At 51.6% G+C, this 18578-nt stretch overlaps 1 protein-coding gene across 17 annotated transcripts in view; it reads right to left on the minus strand.

Annotated features, from left to right (window-relative positions):
- The window catches only part of SIRPA (signal regulatory protein alpha), a 43323-nt gene extending 25055 nt beyond the window's left edge, over window positions 1-18268 (minus strand). For 4 of the 17 annotated variants that reach the window (XM_081552319.1, XM_081552316.1, XM_081552324.1 and 1 more), the window contains exons 1-2: window positions 17888-18268; window positions 16933-17020 (exon numbers count right to left, since the gene is read on the minus strand). In XM_081552319.1, the coding sequence (XP_081408445.1) occupies window positions 16933-17011 (79 nt within the window). In that variant the 5' untranslated portion in view covers window positions 17012-17020; window positions 17888-18268. Of the gene's footprint in view, window positions 1-16932; window positions 17021-17502; window positions 17554-17640; window positions 17829-17887 lie in introns of those variants that run through there. The other 13 variants (XM_081552330.1, XM_081552320.1, XM_081552317.1 and 10 more) reach the window with 9 other exon arrangements.
- Window positions 18269-18578: the final 310 nt, after the last annotated feature.

The following is an 18578-nucleotide window of genomic DNA, read 5'->3' on the forward strand; positions in this document are numbered from 1 at the left end:
AAAAGAGAGAATAAGACAGAGATACAGAGTGATGGCAACCTGGCAGAGGTGCAGATGGGCCAAATGGCCTCTGCTTAGTTGCTCCACTGACCTGATGTGACCCTGTCCTGTCCTGACCTAGGCCATCTTGCTTTGTACATCAGACAGGGTTGTAGCTGATGCCCTAAGCAGGCCCTCACCTCCGGCTGAGCAGGAGAATGACCTTGTGAATCTGTCTAGCCACAGACTCCTATCTGCCTTCACTGCGGGCAAGCCTGGACCACAGGACAGGCCTCTCATCCCTCTGTCCATGGTCCCAGCTCTGCCCAGGGTTCCATGCCAGGGATTGCCCAGTTCTCATGGCTGGTGATCAGAGATGCAGAGTGGCAGTCTGAGGGCAGCCCAACCCTCATGGTGCAGGGAAGAAACCAGAATCCGCAGAAGGCAGGGGCTTGGGGTGAAGCGGGTGGCCAGGTGTGTGGGAGACACATGGAGGAGGCCCATGGAGACAGGCAGGCACCCTGAGACATTCCAGGCCTCATCAGCATCCATCTAGGAACACTCCCAATGGGTCCACATCCCACACCAGAGACAACACTAGAAACGCGGCTTGGAGTATGCACAGGTGCTGGGGCCAGCGGGCCTGGGTGAGAGTACAGTCCCCACTCAGCCAGCTCAGCACCTGCCCTTGTGGGTCTCCATTACCCACTCCCGACACCCATCCCCCTGGGACAGTCATGAGGAAAGGGTTGGATGTAAGTGCCTCCAGCACACGTGCTGATTAAACTTAAGCTTCTGTTCCTTCCCATCATTATCAAAGGTACATTATACTTGACTTTCTTTGGATTGATATTTCTCCCCAAGCAGGATGCAGGATCCACAAGGAAATGTTTGTGACCCCCTGCCTAGGACACTTCCTGGCACACGCTGGGCCCTTGATAAACACACTGAATGAACACAAAAATGAAGGAAGGAGGGATTTCACTTGCTCCCAGGCAAATCCTCTTTCTGAGCCTCTTTCCTCATCTGTTAAAGGGGCTGCTAGAGGCAGGTCTGGAAGACACTGAGCCTGGAGCCTGGACCATAGATGCATGTAATCAGTGGTGGTTATTATTATCCTCATCAACACCACTGCACGGGGCTGTGAGTCAGTAGCTGGCAAGGGACCATGAGCAGGACACGGGGTGCGGAACCAGGAGCATGGCTGGGGCAGGGTTATTCTTGTGCTGCACCCAGAGGCCTGCAGTCACACCCAAGGAGGCGACAATAAAATCTGGCATTGTGGAGGGCTGTCCCCCCCACTTTTTTTTTTAGATCTTCTCAAGCTCTCTCCACCAACTGCAGCCAGATTTAGGAGGTTTAATTAATTAGCCAGTGTTTATAAAGCGTTTGAAGAATTTTAAAAGTGCGACGTAAGTGCCAAATATTATTTTAATCTCTGCGTGTTTTTTTCCAGCAGAGTCTTTCCCTCGCTTGCTTTTCTTTTTCTCTGCAGGTTCTGTTCTGGGAACTGGGCTTGTTAAAAATCACTCCCATGGTTCTGGGCCCGGGGTCATCACACTGGCATCACTGACAAACCCATTTCCCACTCTCTCTTGCCCTCCTGGCAATGGTTCAGCAGCCTGAACCATCTCGGGGAGAGAAGGGCGGCTGGGCAGGCATCCTCCCAGGGTGCTGGTGGGACTGGAGGGTGGGCCATCCTTTCAGGAAAACAGTGTGGCAGGAGGTGCACAGGTCAGCCTTTGCTGGGCTGTTCCACAAGGACGCAACCCCAAATATAGAGTGGGGTCCCCATGGAACGATCTTGAAAAAGTTGGGAAAAAACTCAAGTGCTCAGTGACAGGGATGGTTAAGGAAACTGTGGCCTATTCTCTAGATGGAATTACAAGCAGCCATCAAAAAATAGTAACTGTGAAACTGGTAATCTGGACATTTTTGCAAGGCATAATTTTAAATGATATTGTGGTTAGCAAATAAAACCTGTCCATTTCAAAGCATTTAGAGAAAGCAAAAAAGTATAAAAACCAAATAATACTCTCATAGAATACTATAAAAGATAACTGCATTTTGATGTTGTTAAAAAATGAGTGAATAAAAACAATGTAAAATCATACTCATATTACTAAGGATATTTGCAAATATTTTGCATCATTTATTCAGGTGTTCTTATAAAAATAAAAAACTGCAAATATTTTAATTTTCAAGAAAAGGAGACTGTTGATCCCAAGATGATGAACTTATGATGACCACGCCTACATATAAGGATTATAATTATGGACACAGAAATAGATGACAAGATCAGGGTCAGTTACTAAGTGACGTTTTCCATGTGATCTTAAATTTCTAATTTTGAAAAAAAAAATGTATATCTGATTTAAAGACTAGCATGACTAATTGTGAGTAGTAGACTTCCAAGGGATTCTGGTTTTATGTTTTCTGTTTGCGTTACTTGTACAATAGGGAAGCAGGAAAACTGCTTTCAGTATGATCATGACTTTGTAAAATAAACTAAAATTGTATATAAACAAACAACTGCAAGTTACTACACAAGGCTATAAAACGCAACTCTCTTTGGATCATGAATCTAACGGGTTTTTTATTTTTTATTCCTTCTATTTTGGGTATTTTCAGATTTTTTTAAACTGGATAGCTATTAAAGAATATTTACAGTATCCCCCCTGTAATAAGAAAAACCTATACATGTAATATGTATGTTACATGGGTATGAATATTTATTATTTGAATGAACCTTCCTAAGAATTTTGTCTATTTTATTCGCTGCTTTTTCCCTAGCTCCCAATATAGTGCTTGGCATAGGGTAGATGCTCAATAAATATCTGCAGACTCACTGATCAAAGCATCTTGAGAAAAGGCCTAGAGTGCTAACCATCATGACTCTGAGGTGAGTTACGACTGGGAAATGGGGCGAGTGGTGAGTGGGCACCAGGATGGGCGTGTTTTCTATTTTATAGTAAGTAATATATTGAAGTCTTCCTCTCTCTTTATTTTTTTGCAGTGAACAAACTTGTCGCTTTTGGAAAAATACTAAGTAATGAAATAAAACATGTAAGTTACCTATTGGAGGAAGTCATCACAGTGGTGGAACTGCCCCATGTATTTGTTATAAGAGGAACTCCATGTCCACGGGGACACCAAGCAGGGAGCTCACAGGCCAGGGGCGGATAGTGATGAATGATGAGAATCTGCTGTGCTCCAGGCCCTGAGCTCAGGGCTGTGCAACGGCTGTCCTGGCCTCATGGAGCTTGCACAAAAGTGTAGAAGATAGACTTTAAAGAAATAACTCCAAAGCTTACATTTGGAATGAACCCCAACCCTTTAGACAAGGGACTCCTGCTGGCATCTTTGACCTTATCTTCTGTCCCCTCCCCATGACCTTCTTCAACCCCCCTGGTCTTCCACGAATAGACCAAGGAGGGGTGTAAGAGACAAAATAAGATGGGGACTGAGAACTGACCACTGGACTTGGAAAAATATCTCTGATTTTTTTTTTTTTTTAAACAACATTCATGTGTAGTTTTTGAGATTAAGAAAAAGATAAAAACAATTTCATCAGAAGTGAATAAATAAGCATGGATGCTTTTCTAATGGAATAAACAAATCAACTTAGAACTGAAACTTGCCAGGAGGGAAATAGGGCCACTGTGATCTCTGGGTATGATTCCTCCTGCCTCATCAGGACACAGAGGCAAAGCTGAAACACATTTCCCAAGAGCCAGCCTTTCCTGGTGGGTATCACTGCCCCTCGCGTGGGAGCCTGGGCCTGGACAGTGGGTCACCAGAGCAGGGGCCTTAGGGACAGGCTGGAGGCCACCCCTCAGATTTCCACCAACCCAAGGAGCCTGGGGCCTGGGAGGCTATGGCGGGAGCTCTGGCAGCACCTGGGGCTCAGTATCCCAAGAAAACATCCACCCTGGCCCCACCTGGCTCAGCATCCCCCTTCCTGGCTTTGATTGTTACTGGCCATCCTTGGGGGTGGGGAGTACTGGTTTACCACCCCCTTAGGCATCTTCTAGGTTATGAGTTGATGCCTGTGTACGAGTGTGTAGTGAGGGTAGATGGGAGTACACACACAGGAGTGAAACAGAGATGTGCACGTGCATGCATGGGTGTGCCAAGCACAAGTAGTCACACATGTGTGCATGGGTGGGTGCAGGGGTGCATACACACATAAGCTTGTGTACAAGATGCTCACATATGCAGGAACATGCTCTGGTGCAGCTCAGGAGTGTGTCAGAAGGGGACCAGAGACCAGGGCCAGGCAGGGGCGTGAACTGTGCACAGGAGAGTATCTGAATGTGAGGGTGAACCTGTTGGTGTGTGTCTGTGCCCAAGGTGTGAATAGATAGACATCTGGGAGGGGTGTGAGCATATGGGTACATACAAATGTGGGTGCATGCAGGGGAAGAGAGAAGTGGGGTGTGTGCACGTGTGTGTGTGTATGTGTGCAGGGAGGGCATGTGTGCAATGGGAATGGTGTACATGAGTGTGAATGTGAGGGTGTGTGTGCTGATGTAAGTGCTGGGGAGAAGGGGCCACAGCATGTGTGGGGACCACTGTCATGTACACTGTGTGTGTGAGTGCCCAGCTATGAACGTGCCTGGCACACACGGGGTAGTGAGAGAGGAAGGAGGAAGGGGGAGATGCCCCCTCAAGTCTGGCTCCTGGAGGTCAAGGCCCTGTGTGGCCCCTGGCACAGGGTCCTGCCCTTGACGGGAGGCTCAAACCTTTACTGAGCACCTACTTACTAGGTACTAGCCGCAGGGTACAGTGGTAAAGAGGCTAACCTGGAATTGCCCTGCTGGAGCTCATGACCCTGGGCGGGGCAGGCGGCTCCCAGGATGCATTCAGGAGGGGGTTGCATGGGTGATGACTGTGTAGACTCTGCAGTTCCCAAGGGAGAGCATGGGGCTCTGACCCAGGAGTACCAGCTGCAGCTAGGCACTGACTTTCCTCTGGAGTCAGGCTGAGTCACTTACACCCTTTCAAGTCTCACTCTACAGCCAGGTTGTGTCCTGGATGCCACAGGACACAGAGCCAAGTAAGATGGGTTCTCACTCTTGTGGGACAGAGTCTTGAACAGAGGCAATGATCGTGTGCAGGGTGATCAGTAAGAAGAGGCTTGGGGACAAGGTGTTGGAAGAGATCTGAGAAGACTTCCTGGAGGTGGTGGTCCCTGAGTTGAGTCTTGAGCTGACAGAGGCTGGGGAGAAGGAAAGGCATTCAAGAATGGAGAATCACATAAGCATGGGTGTAGAGGAGAGAAAAGGGCTTGGCACAATTAAGGGACCAAGGCAGAGTCCTTGGGACATACTCAATAGCTGTGAGCATGCTGGGGAAGGGTTAGCCCAGGACTGAGCTACCTAGCGCACTAAAAGAGGGCTTCAGTTGCCATCTAAAGAGCAGGCCATCACTGGAAGCAGCCTACTGGTACCTGTTGGGTGGAGATGCCCCAGATACTGTGGTGGAAACTAGCACCTGCCTTGGGACCAGTACAAATGAGGATACATATGACCTTGTGAATAATATGGGAGCGGGCCCACTGGGATCAGGGTACTCTCTCCTCCATCGCCACTCCAGGCAACTCAGAGAACTGGACACTGTCCATATGCAGGTAAAGGGCAGACCCTGATATCTCCCTCCGTGTAGCAGGTAAACTCTTAAGGTGCCAAGACAGTCTGAAGCTTGGGCACTGGGGCCAGAAGATGCATACATCAGCCCTAGCAGGGTGACTTAGCAGAGTCTCTTTTCTCAAAGCTTCCACTTTCTCACTTGTAAACAAGGGGGTACCACTGTGTCTCTCTCCTCAAGGCCAGACGTTCAGTGGTTGGAAGAGCTGGTCTGAGATCTGTACGTTTCCTCAACTCCCATCTTTCTCCTGACCCACAGCCAGCTATTAGCAGAGCAGCTGGTTCACCTTCCAAGATCTGGCCAGACTCTGACCTCTTCTTACCACCTCTATTGTGCCACCATCCCTCACCTAGATCCTTGTCTCAGCTTCCAAACCAGCCTCCCTGCTTCACCTCACCTCTCTGTGATGTATGTTCCCTGCAGCTAGCTGCTGCTGCTAAATCACTTCAGTCGTGTCCGACTCTGTGCGACCCCGTAGACGGCAGCCCACCAGGCTCCGCCGTCCCTGGGATTCTCCAGGCAAGAACACTGGAGTGGGTTGCCATTTCCTTCTCCAGTGCATGAAAGTGAAAAGTGACAGTGAAGTCGCTCAGTCGTGTCCGACTCCTAGCAACCCCATGGACTGCAGCCTACCAGACTCCTCCATCCATGGGATTTTCCAGGCAAGAGTACTGGAGTGGGGTGCCATTGCCTTCTCCGCCCTGCAGCTAGAGGAGCCCATAAAACCTAAGGTAACATGATCATTCCTTTGTGCAAAACCCTCCTGCAGCCTTCATTGTTCTCACGGCGAGACCCAGGATCCTTCCTGCAGCCTTGCTCGCAACCGTGCTGGATTCTCTACTCACCTCAGGGCCTTTGCACTTGCCACTCTCTCTGCCTGGCACTCTCATCCTCTAGATATCTGCATGCTGGATCCCTCACCTTCTCCAGGCCTGAGAAGCCTTCCTTGGCACTGTATATAAAGCCCTGCGCACCTCAATGTCCCTTGCTCTGCTTTATTTTTCTACAATACATATCACCCACCACCCAACATATGATAAGCATTTGTCAATTTCATCAGCATCTAAATCCCCACCTAGACTTATAAATCCTTTGAGAAGGACTCAGTTTTGTTTCCTGCAGTGTCCTCCAGGTTTATACCAGTGACTGGCATTTGCTGAGTGTATGTTCTAGTTTAGATTCTAATTCTGCCACGCATGAGACCCCAAAGTGTCTTGACCCCCTTGGAACTCTGGTTTCTCATCTATAGAATGAGGATGATGATGATAATAATAATAACAATAACACTAGGGCCATTCTAGGATGAAACAGGGTAACGTGTATGAAGAGCTCAGTGCTGTGCCTGGCACAGAGGAAGTGCTCAGTGCAGGGCGTTACCACGGCAGTGGATATTTAAGGATGAAGAAGAAGACAGACGATTGCAGCCTTAAGCCTGAGAAGCTAAAGATTCTCTCTGAGGCAGAACCAGCTCTGCCTCAATGTCTACACAAGATCACTTGGAGCAGAACCTGTGCACGGGCTGTGGGCACTGTTAGCAGGAGGCCGGGAGGGCCAGAGGCCCTGGTGAGTATTTGCTGGGTTTAGACGGGACCTGGATGTAATGAAGAAACGCTCACGGTGCAGCCCTATTTTCAAAGCAGCAGGGAAAGAACTACCACTCTATGTGTGCTGTAAGCACCCTCTGCATTCTCTAGGCCTGGTGGGGCCAGGCGAGGCTGGGAGAGCAGGCAGGGGCAGTAACACCCACCATGCACTTTCTTGACAGCCTAAGGACCTTTTCCCCACTTTCCCATTTTGCAGAAGGAGAAACTGAGGCCCAGGAGTGAAGCCTGGAGAGGCTGAGAACCCCGGTGTGTCCTTTCAACCCCAAACCTCCAAGCCCAGCTGTTCCTCTAGGACAAGCCCTGGTGCTTCCCGGCCACGCTCTCATGGGTACAACACACCAGTAAGGCCACATAACAGGAAGCCCTCATTTATAACTGTCACAACCTAGTGATGCAAGTGCTGTTGTCACCAGCCCCTTCCTCCAGGTGAGGAAGCTGAGACCCGACGAGGCAGGAAGGGGCAGAAGCAGGACTCAAACACAAACGTCAGACACATGCAATCTCTTCCCTCTGTGACTGGGTCCCCTCTGGCTCAGGCTTCTGGATTCTCAGGCTGCCAAGGACACACACACATTTTCCCAGTTGAGATAAAGGCCCCCTTAAAGTGATACGCATTTATTAAATGACATTTGCCAAGGTTTCAGCACATTCTGTAGCCGACAGCAGACAGTCTCCGGACAAGGTTTTTCCCCAAGTTGACACTATTCTCTGATGCCTTTTATAGTGCTTTTTGCAGTTCACAAAAGCACTTTCCACAGCTCTTCATTCCCTTAACCCTCAAAGGTCTCTGTGCAGGAGGAAAGACTGGTAGCATTTCCATTTTACAGATGAGGAAACCAGGGCTCAGAGCAGGGAAAGACACCTGCTCCAGAGCACACAGCCAAGAAGCGGCACATTCACCTGGATTCACTCAGGAATGTGTTCCAAAGTGGATGCCTCTCCATTGCCTCCCCTGCTAGACAGAGGGTCTGGGGTACCATCAAGATAGAGGGTGAGAGAGGCATCCTGGCTGGAACATCTGAGCTGGAAGAGACCAGCAGGAGAGCAGCCAAGCTGAGCCTCTGCTTCACAGAAGGGGAAACTGAGGTTCAGAGGGACAGCGTGGTGGGTTCCAAGTCCCGGTTGGTAAGTGAAAGAGCAGGGCCTCCACCTGCTCTTTAGAGCCCCAACCAGAAAATGATGACTGTACGATGATAACAGTAATAGTAACAATGGCTAACAGGCACTGGGTGCAGATATTACCAGGAGCATGACAGGCCTTCCCACCCTCCACAGGGACCCAGCAACACAGGCTGTCCTACCCCACTTCACAGAGGGGAAGACTGAGGCTCGGGGAGGTACAGCCACTTGCTCAAGTCACAAAGCTGCAGAGCAGTCTGACTCCACCCCCATCCTTACCCACTGCATCAGATGGGTTGGTATGATGAAAGACCCTCAGGGGAGGCTGGCACTGAATCAGGCCCTCCAAGCCGAATCCCGGCCAAGAGAGTATAGCATGAACTGCATCATGTTTTATGGTTTACCTGCTTGTTCACCATGGAGTTTACACTTGGGCAAGCTGTTCAGTACAGCGAGAATTTAAGTACCAATTCTAGCGTTTCTGGCCCCTTACCTCCATCCTAGATGGCACCGATACTTTGTGCTTCCTGATTATCTTGAAGTGAAGTGAGAGATGCTCAGTCATGTCAGACTCTTTGCAACCCCATGGACTATACAGTCCATGGAATTCTCTAGGCCAGAATACTGGAGTGGGTAGCCTTTCCCTTCTCAGGGGATCTTCCTGACCCAGGAATTGAACCAGGGTCTTCTGCATTGCAAGTGGATTCTTTACCAACTGAGCTATTTCACACGATGGGCAGGGATTTGTAGTCGTGGTCCCCTTACAGAAGCAGAACTGTGTCATGGTTAGGGCACAGGTCTGTTTTCTGACCAGGATTACTGCCTGTGTGACCTCAAGGTTCTGAGCTCCCTTTTAAAAAATGAGGATCTTTCTTCATTCAAACAGTGTATATTAATCTGCCCACTTTTAGCAGGCCCAGTATAAGGTCCCAGAGGCCCAGCAGTGAATAAGACATAGTCCCTACTCTCAGATAGCTTATATTCTAATGGGAGAGGTTAAATAATGAAACAAATATAAAAACGGCTAGGAGTGAAAATACATTTAGCACCATGAATGCGAATAACAAGCAGAACCAGTTTTAGAATGGGGCAGTTGGGAAAGGCATCTCTGAGGAGGTGAGATGGCAGCTGAAGGCTGAAGGAAGTAAAGACCAGGGAAGGTGCTCTGGTAAGAGAGAAGAGCAAGTGCAAAGGCCCTGAGGTAGGAAAGCAGCCAGCACACGTGAGGTCCAGAAAGAAGACTGCTGTGGCCAAAGCCCTTGGAGAAAGATGAGTGTGGTACTAGCTGGGGCTGGAGAGATGGATGTTTTCCAGAAAATGCCATGTCTCAGGGATCATAGTAAGGAGTTTGATTTTATTTGAAGGGAATCACTGAAAAGTTCAGAGAAAGACCAAGAGGATTTGATTCACTCCAGGTGCTATGGGTAGAGACTGAAGGGGATAAGAGGGGAAACAAGACAGCAGTGATGAGGATGCTGCAGCGTTTAGGGGTCAGAGTTCAAATCTAGCTCTGTACTTATAAGCTCTGTGACCTTTGGCAAGTCACTTCACCTCTTTGAATATCTCTTTCTTCATCTGCCCAATAACAATAGTTCCCATCTCACAGAGCAGTGGTGAGAATTAAACGAGATGAGGTATAGAGGAATCATCCTATCACATGACCTCACATGTTCAATGTCAAGTGCTCAGTGAACTAGATCCTACTTGGTCTGGCCCTGACCTCTCCTAACTCCCACACTGCCTATCTCCCTTAAGTCCAGCCTCACTGGCTATTCTTGGAACACAGCTAACCCATCCCAGCCTCAGGACCTTTGCACTTGCTACTCCTTCTGTGTGGCCTGCTGAACCTAATATTCCCTTGGTTGCTCCCTCGGTTTTACCCAGGCTTCTGCTCTTTGGAGAGCAACCCCACCCCATCCCCACTCAACCTTCTATTCTCTTGACCTGCTTTAGCTATCTTCATGGCACTTGTCTCCACCTGACATTACATTTACTTGGGTCTGTTTTTCCTTTCTCACTAGAATGTCAGCTCCATCAGAGCAGGTGTTTTTGTCTGTCTGCAGTTGTATTCCTACCACCTAGAGCCACCCCTGGCACATAGATGCTCAAAAATATTTGTTGAATGGATATTTATAATTAAAATGACCATAATAAGGACAAAACAGTGATTAAGAGTAAACCGAGGCTTGCATTTAGCTTTATTTAACTCTCACTGGCCACGTGACCTTGGGAGGAGCCCAACTTAGCTTTGGGGATCCTCAGTTTCCTTATCTGTAAAAGGAGGATGAAGGACTTCATACATTTTGGCTCATTATAAGGATTAGACAATGGCACATATTCACGTATCAATGGATGAAATGATGCCTCATGTCTACATGTTCAAGTATCGATAGAGGAAATGATGCCTCATGTCTACATGTTCAAATATTGATAGAGGAAATGATGCCTCATTTCCTAGCAATCTTTACCCATCCTCCCTCCTCCCAGAAAAATGAGGGGTAGGTGAAACACGAATGGCAGATGAGTGTTGAAGCCGAGGTTCTTCACACCATTCCTCATCCCTCACAAATGTTTGAAATTTTCTAAAATAAAAAGATCAGGAAGAGGCAGCAGAGATTCCCAGCTCAGCTAGTGCCCAAGCACACCGTACATGACTTCCTTCCGGCCTGGGCTGCCACTTCTGAAAGACATCGCAGGCTGGCATTGTCACCCACACACTCCGGCCCTCCAGCCTGCAGCAGGCTCTTCTCTCACTCCTGGCTCCCAATCTCCCCCTGGTCTGCACACCTGATCTCCCTCAGCTCCTGGCTTAATCTGCAGCCATCTCACACTCTGTGCCCCCAAACGGATGTGCCAGGAAATCTTACAGACACAAAGAACCAATTCTGTATAACCGCCAACTTCCACCTCAGCTGTTTTGCATCTCTCTGGACTGAGGGCCTGGCAGGACACCTGGCAGGGAAAATCCACCTTGTGGAGGGCGCCATCAAAAGACCTGTCCCAGGAACACCCAAGTTAACAGGAAAGCAGTTTCAGCTGTGAAAATAGATGCTTCCTTCTTCAGTATGGGATGGAAACACATCTTGGGAACAGCCACTGTCTCTGCCTCCCAGAAGGATGGACTGACTGAAAAAAAATATGCGAGGAGCGCCAAGAGGGCAGGAGGGCAGCACCCCTGCACCTCAGTCTCTGCCGGTCAGGGTGGAGGGACGCCAAGTGAGTGAACATCATAGGCGCTGTGGTCATCTTGACTCTAACACTTACTGTGTGGCCTCGAGCAAGTTGCTCTGCCTCTCTGAGCCTAGTTTCCTCACTGGTCAGATGGATTTAATGATAACCATGCACATCACCCGGGGTAACTGTATGTACCACTGGGATCTTACGCGCCAAGTGCTGAGCCCAGTAAGGGGCCGGGAATGATGTTTCCCATTATTATCACTTTGGTATTTTCCATGGAATGTGGCATCCTGTCAGATTTCTAGCTTTAGTGATGGAAACTTCCAACCCAGCTCAGTTTTAAAGAGCCTTGGCCTGAATGACTGGGGGCTTGGCGTGCCACGCAGGCCTTGCCAGGGATCTGCTGTATGAGCCCAGCCAGCCCTGTCCTCTCCCAGGGCTGCAGTTTTCTTGGCCGCACAAAGAGGTGCTGACTGACGGCAGCTCTCTCAGGCCTCCTCCGGCTTTCTAGGTCTGGGAATCCACAATTCCAGCCCTGTGGATCGAGACAGAGACACCTAGAGGCAGGCTGTGCCCACGGCGGGTGCTGAGTCCCAGGAACTATTCAGTCACACCAGCCAGTCTCTGCTCAACTTGTCTCCCCTGACTGCACAAAAGCCACAGGGAAAAACGTGATCCTCATGTTCACTTGCAACATCTCTTGTTTTGTGAGCGCCTCTGTGTGCAAGGACTTTTGCAGGGTGCTTTACCAACATAAGTCCCACTCCCATAGATGAGGAAACCCAAACAGAATGAAATGATGACGACTGAATATAACGTGTGGTAAGCTGGTACTAAGCGCTTACTGCATGGCAGGCGTTAAACGTGGGTTAACTTAGTCCCTGAAATACAGCTGTTGATGTCATCTCCATTTTACAGATGAGGAAACCCAACCACCGGGCTCAATAAATTGTCCAAGTAGGCTAGGCTGTGTCTGTGCGTGGAGAGGCTACAGTGCAGAACCACTATGCCAACCAGAGTTAAACATGCACTCGTATGTTATTAAAAAAACAAGCGAAAAGTAATAAGTAGCCTCAGATAAATCCTGGAGTAAGGGTTCAGAAGAGGAAGAGATCCATGGAACAAGAGGCAGCACAAAGGGAAGGCTGAGTAGTTTCGGACATGTAATGATAGGGACATATAGGAAAGGGCATCTCGGGTGGCAGGGACAGCATAAGCAAAGGCACAGACATGAGAAAGTTCAGCTGAGGGTGTGGATTTGTTATCAAGGCATTAACCAAACTTTGGTAAAGTATGCCTGCAATGCGGGAGTCCTGGGTTCGATCTCTGGGTTGGGAAGATCCCCTGGAGAAGGGAATGGCAACCCACTCCAGTATTCTTGCCTGGAGAATCCCATGGACAGAGAGGAGCCTGGTGAGCTATTGTCCACGGAGTCGCAAAGAGTTTAACACGACTAAGCAACTAACACAGACACACATTTGCCAAACTGGGTTAGGCTCTGTGTTAATGGCCATTAAACAGACCCAATGCCTCTTTTTCGTATGTTTGGGGAACCCTGGAGTGAACAGGGTCCACCTGGGGCTTCTACAAGTGGAGGCCATCTCAGGGTCTCTCAGGTGCTGATACACTTGAGCTGCCAGGAAATCTCTGGCTGCAGGGAGGAAGTCTGGCCATCTAGTAGCATCTCAACAGGTCAGCTCTTTGGAAAACATGTGGCTTAGAAATAGGGCCTGTCAGGGAGGGAGTCCAGGCCCTGTTGTAGGTTTTTCTTTTTTTTTTAAAAAAAAAAAAAGAAAACTTGGACCCACTCAACAGTTTTGAGCAGGAGAGTGACATGATCAGAACTGTGTTGACAGACCAGAAATCTGAGCGCATTAAAAAGAGGCGGGGGGAGGGGGGGCACCTTCCATCAGTTCAGGACTACAAATAAGAAAATAATCTGTCGCACGGAGCCATTGGAAGCAGGGAGCGAATGCGTGTGGGATTCATACAACAGTTTTAGACTGCCTTCCTCTCACACACCCCCTCTCCATCTGTCGCAAAGGGCACCAGGAAGATGCAGGGAGGAAGATTCCAGCTCTAGGGGCTGCAGAGCTCAGCAGCCCAGATCGGGGGCTCTGACAGGAGCCACACTGCTCCCATGAGCTGTCATTTAGGAGGGTCAAGGGGCGGCCAGTGTTCCCATCCTCAGGCACTTTCAGAGAAACAACTGTGGCTCAGTTAAAAACTTCTGCCCCAGAAGGAACCCTTTCACAAACCTCCATCTGAGCTGGATAGGGGGACTCTCTCACGTCATTGGAAAGTACCCTTGATTGAATCATTGAACGTCTCCCCTCTAAGGCTACCCAGCCATAAGGTCAAGATTCAAAATCCAGGCTGCCTACCACTTACCCCTTGGACAAGTTACTTCCCTAGTCTGGATTCTATTTTTCTCATCTGCAAAATGGGGATAATAGCCAACTCACGCTTTGCCTTGCTGACTGATAGGATTACACAGATAAGGCACTACTTAGGATTCAGCCAGGAATACAGGCAACATTCAAGGAATGTTGGTTCTCCTCCCTTCTCTCAACACATGGATTCCATTAGGACTTCATACGTGCTAAGCGATGGCAAGTAAAGGAATGAATCACACCACGAGATTCCACGGGGTTAGTAAAGGAGTAATTAATGGCAAGAAAGTACCCAGAGAACACCAAGGCCTTAAAGGACCTTCCACAGACTCTTTGGGGCCAAGGCACCCCGCCACGTTTTTTCTTGTGAAAGAGGAAGTGAGTTGAATTTCACCACTTAGGAAAGTACAGAGGAATCACCAGCATGCTACCCTCTTCCGAAGGGTGAGAGGATCACCAGAGCGCTCAGCTGTTCCCCAAAGCCTGACACCCACTTTGGCCTGGCCTTCTCCAAATCAGAGCAAGGAGTGAATGGGAGTTTATCTAAAGTCTGTCCAGCAGGGGTCCCAGAGGTCCTCAGACCCGGTGGGGCCACGTGAGGAGCCTGCAGCCTCGGTGTCAGGCACCGCTGCTGCCACTGCAGAACCCAGCTGCCCAGGTGCCCCCAGACCAGGACCCTTGCCCTTCTTGACGCCTCAGAATCTCCCTTGGTGAAGTTGTTTGAGGAAACACTGGCTCCAAGAACACAAGTTGGTGACTTCACTGGCCTCTTTTCAGAACTTCTCTTTGGCAACATTTGTGCTGAAAGCAATCTTTAGAAACTTCTTCCCTGCCTCCCCTATCCAAGATAATTCACATGAGTAGCCCCCTCTAAACAGTGATCATGTGAAACCATAGCAATCATGTGACACCTCCTAGGCCGACAGTTTGCCGGAAACACCAGTAGTCATTCAATCCAAAGACGCCTTCCCAAGCCTGACATTTGAGTTCCTCGCTCAAACAAATCCATTTTCTTAAAAAATTGGACAACTGCCTCCTTCTACCTTCCTGCTCTTCTGCCCTGCCTCTCTTCTGCTTTGTCATAAAGTCCATGCCTGGAGACTTGAGGGAAGGTTTGGCCACCTTCAGCCAAACGAGGTGAATTCCATGCCAGGGCCAAGGATGAGCAGGACCCTTTAGAACTGAGTGAAGGATGCTGAGGAGCTTGAGCTCTGGGGGTGACACCCCTTCCCCACCACCCTCAACCAAGAAATTTATTCTTCCCTCCTAAGATTTATTTATTTCAAAGTTAATCTTGGCCCCTCTGCTGCTCCCACTTTTTCAGGCTATTGATGCTGAATGGATTGGAACAGAAGTTTTACAGCCTAATCTTTACCATTTTATAGATTGTTGTTATAGCAAAAGGGGGAGAATTTCCTCACGAGAAGGGTGTTGGTGCTCCCAGGCAGCCCTGGGAAAGGCAGCTGCCCACTTGTTAATCAGCATCATCCTGAATTTCCCAGGGACGGACCCACAGGGTCCTGGTTAGAGAAGAGTCTCAAACAGACATTTAGAAATTAACTTGGGCCTAGTTCCCTGCTTCAGGGAAATTAAGCACTTATGAGAGAATCTCGTGCATCCCAGGCCTGGAAGGAGGGCAGGGCAGAGCCTCAGACTTTCACTGGGTGTAAATGGTCAGCTCAGGCAGGAAGGAGTAGATTGGAGACACCACTGGCTCATCAGAGAGACATGAAATCTACTAGGGCTTCCTCTTGCCCAGCAAGGGCCCAGCTGTAATTGAAATACTGGGGGGGGGGGGGGAATGTGTGTGGGGGGTGCCTGCGTGGGTTCTGGGGGCTCAGTAGAAACAGTGGGGCAGAAAGAAGCTGCTGTCCACCCCCCCCTTCTCCCTCCACCCACTCTTTGCTAGTTCTCCCTTTCTCACCGCTATCAGATGGTTACCAGTCTCTAGGCAAATGTAGAAGGAGGGGGGAGGTGGGTACTGAGCTCATCTTTACCTCCTTCCCTCAAGAGAGGGAGGTGCAGAGACCCCTCTGCTGACAACACTGCTTCAAGCAGCCAAAAACAAAATCCCATTCTCCCCCCAACAACTCCTTTAACACAGTTGCTCTGCCCTCCACACCCTCCCAGGAGATTCAGGGTGCTGCAAAACCCCTTTAAGAAGCAGGGCTCCTGAACAGTGACCTCACCCTTTGGCGAACACACGGCAGCCTTCAGAGCCCGCCTGCTGGAGACAGCCAGGTGTTTGATGTAGGCCAACAAAAAGACATGCTCAGAGCCACAGGTAACAGCCCCACTGAGCACCTGAGCTGCAGCGAGCTGCCTGGAAACCTGGGGAAGGCAGGAGGAAGGAGGGGGGCCACAAAGCAGCTGGGAGCACGACTATCTACCCAGAGGCTTTGGCAACCACAAGGACAATCCGCTGTGTTTTCACATCGGGCATCTGCAGATCGCAGCCGCTCACCCCAGAGTTACCCTGGCCTCCCTTCCTCTCTCTCCCCCATACTAACACTGTTTTACTCTGCGCACCAGAGGGAGAGCTCACTCTTCCCCAATTGTCACAGCCTGTTTCTGTTCCATCCTGGCCAGTACAGGAAGGACCTCTGCCCCTATCCCCTTCTCTCAGACCCTGAAGTCAAACATGTGGAAAACATAAGACCTGGGAGAGAGATTCCAGAGGAGCCAGGACGCCTTGCTCTGAAAGCCACTGACAGCCTGCCTCCCCCATCAGATTGGGCAGGGACCAGTGAACCAGCTCTTCTGGGTCTGTTCTGATGCCCAGCGTAGTGGCGCACAGTCAGAGTCCAGAGAGACTGGGTTCATCCTTGGCTGTGTGACCTTGGGCAAGTCGCTGTCCCTCTCTGGGCCTCAGTTTCCTCATCTGTAACCCTGGTTACAAGCACCTCTCCCCCTATTACTGCTCGACATTAGCCGAGTGGCTCCGAGTGGCCGGCTGAGAGGCCTGGGCCGGCAATTTGGGGACGGCAGCGGTGGGCGGTGCGGGTGCTTACCTGTCCAGGCGCTGTACGCGGCGAGCAGCAGGCAGAGCAGCGGCCTGAGGCGGCCGGGGGCCGGGCGGGCTGGCTCCATGGGCCGCGGCTGCGGAGCGAGGAGGGAGAGCGGCCGTGAGTGCGCGCTCGGGCGGGCGCGGGCTGGAGCGGGGAAATGACTAAGGCTCCCCCCTCTCCCCCCACCTCTCCTCCCGGCCGGGCTTTCCCCCTCCCTGGAACGGGCGCCTGGAGCGGCTTAGGAGGCGCCGTCAGCGCCGCGATTTTCGGAGGAACCCCCCTCCCCCGAGCCCCGCCACCCCGGAGAGATCAAGAGACGGAGAAGGGGAGAGACCCCAAGCGCGCGAGAAACGAAGCCAGGGACAGCCCGAGAGAGCCGGCAGGAGAGGGAAACAGACCCAAGGGAGCCAGGCAGAGAGCCAGAGACACAGAGAGGCGAGAGCTGAGGAGAAAGAGAGAGCGCGCGCAGAGTGAGCGAGGCGGCGCGCAGATCGAGACAGACAGCGCGGGAGAGGGAGGACCGCGAGGGCAGGGCGAGGGGCAGCGGGCCCGGCCGCCCCCGCCGCTGCCCACCTGCCCCACCCGGGCTCCTCGCGGCGCCGCGGCTCGCTTCCTCCGGCCCGCAGTCCGGGCAGGGGCCCCCGCCCTCCTTCCCTTCCCCTCCTCCCGCCGGCCTCGCTGGAGGCTGCGGGGCTCGGGCCCCGCGGGCACCTCCGCCGAGCGCCCGCCGGCTGCGCGCCCCGGGGAGGGAGGGAGCGAGAGAGGGCGGTGCGCAAGGCCCGGGCACCCCCTCACCCCCGCCCGGGCCCGGGCTGTGGCCCCGGCCGCCGGCGCCCCGCTCGGCTCGGGACTGGACGAGCTCGGGTTCCGACAATGAGCCAGTTCAGACACCCGCGCGGTGGCCCGGGCCCCGAACGGCCTCCCCCTCAACCCCTCCCTCGGCCAGCCGGGCTCGGACCTGCGCCGCCCGGCGGACGAGAGCTGCGAGACGGTGGAAGCGTCGCCGGGGCTGCCCCGAGGCCGGGCCCCTCGCTTCACTTTGCGCAAACTTGTTTTTGTAAGGTCAGCGCCGCAGGCCGGCTACATCGTCCTCTTAAGGTGGACTGGGGAAGTTGCGGCCGGCCTCCCCTCACCTCCGGACTCTGGCCGCGGCCAGTCCCCGCTTCCCGCCCCGGGAGGCTGGAGGCGGCTCGGGAGCGCGGGGAGTGGAGGAGGGGGGAGTCTGCCTTTCGCCCCTCCTCTGCGGCCCGGTCCCTGGGCCCCAGAGCCAAGGCCCCTCTCGGGGTGGGTGAGGGCCAGAAGGGCCCCTATCCTTTCAGATCTGGGCCGAGGTGAAGGAAAAAGCAGGAAGTAAGTGAAGGTAGGGGGAAGGGGGCAGGAAGGAGAGAGTGATGGTACAAAAATAGCGTGTGTGTAGGAAGGACTTCAGTACCGCCTGGAAAAGCGGTGCGGGGAGGAGAGGGAGCTGAAGGGGGGCTGTGGCCAGGAAACCGGTGGGGGGAAGAGTCCGGGCCTCTCTGGGGAGATGGGTTCTCCCCGCCAGGTGCCTGTCTGTCAAGGAGGTGCCTCTCTGTCAAGGGATGGCTGCTTCAGGGATGAGGAGGTGCCAGGAAGAGGTGCGGGGCCAGGGGAACTTGAAGGCCTGTGTT

The sequence above is a fragment of the Giraffa tippelskirchi genome, chromosome 13, assembly GCF_054371585.1.
Source record: "Giraffa tippelskirchi isolate mGirTip1 chromosome 13, T2T-mGirTip1v1.2.pri, whole genome shotgun sequence".
Classification (NCBI taxonomy): Eukaryota; Metazoa; Chordata; class Mammalia; order Artiodactyla; family Giraffidae; genus Giraffa; species Giraffa tippelskirchi.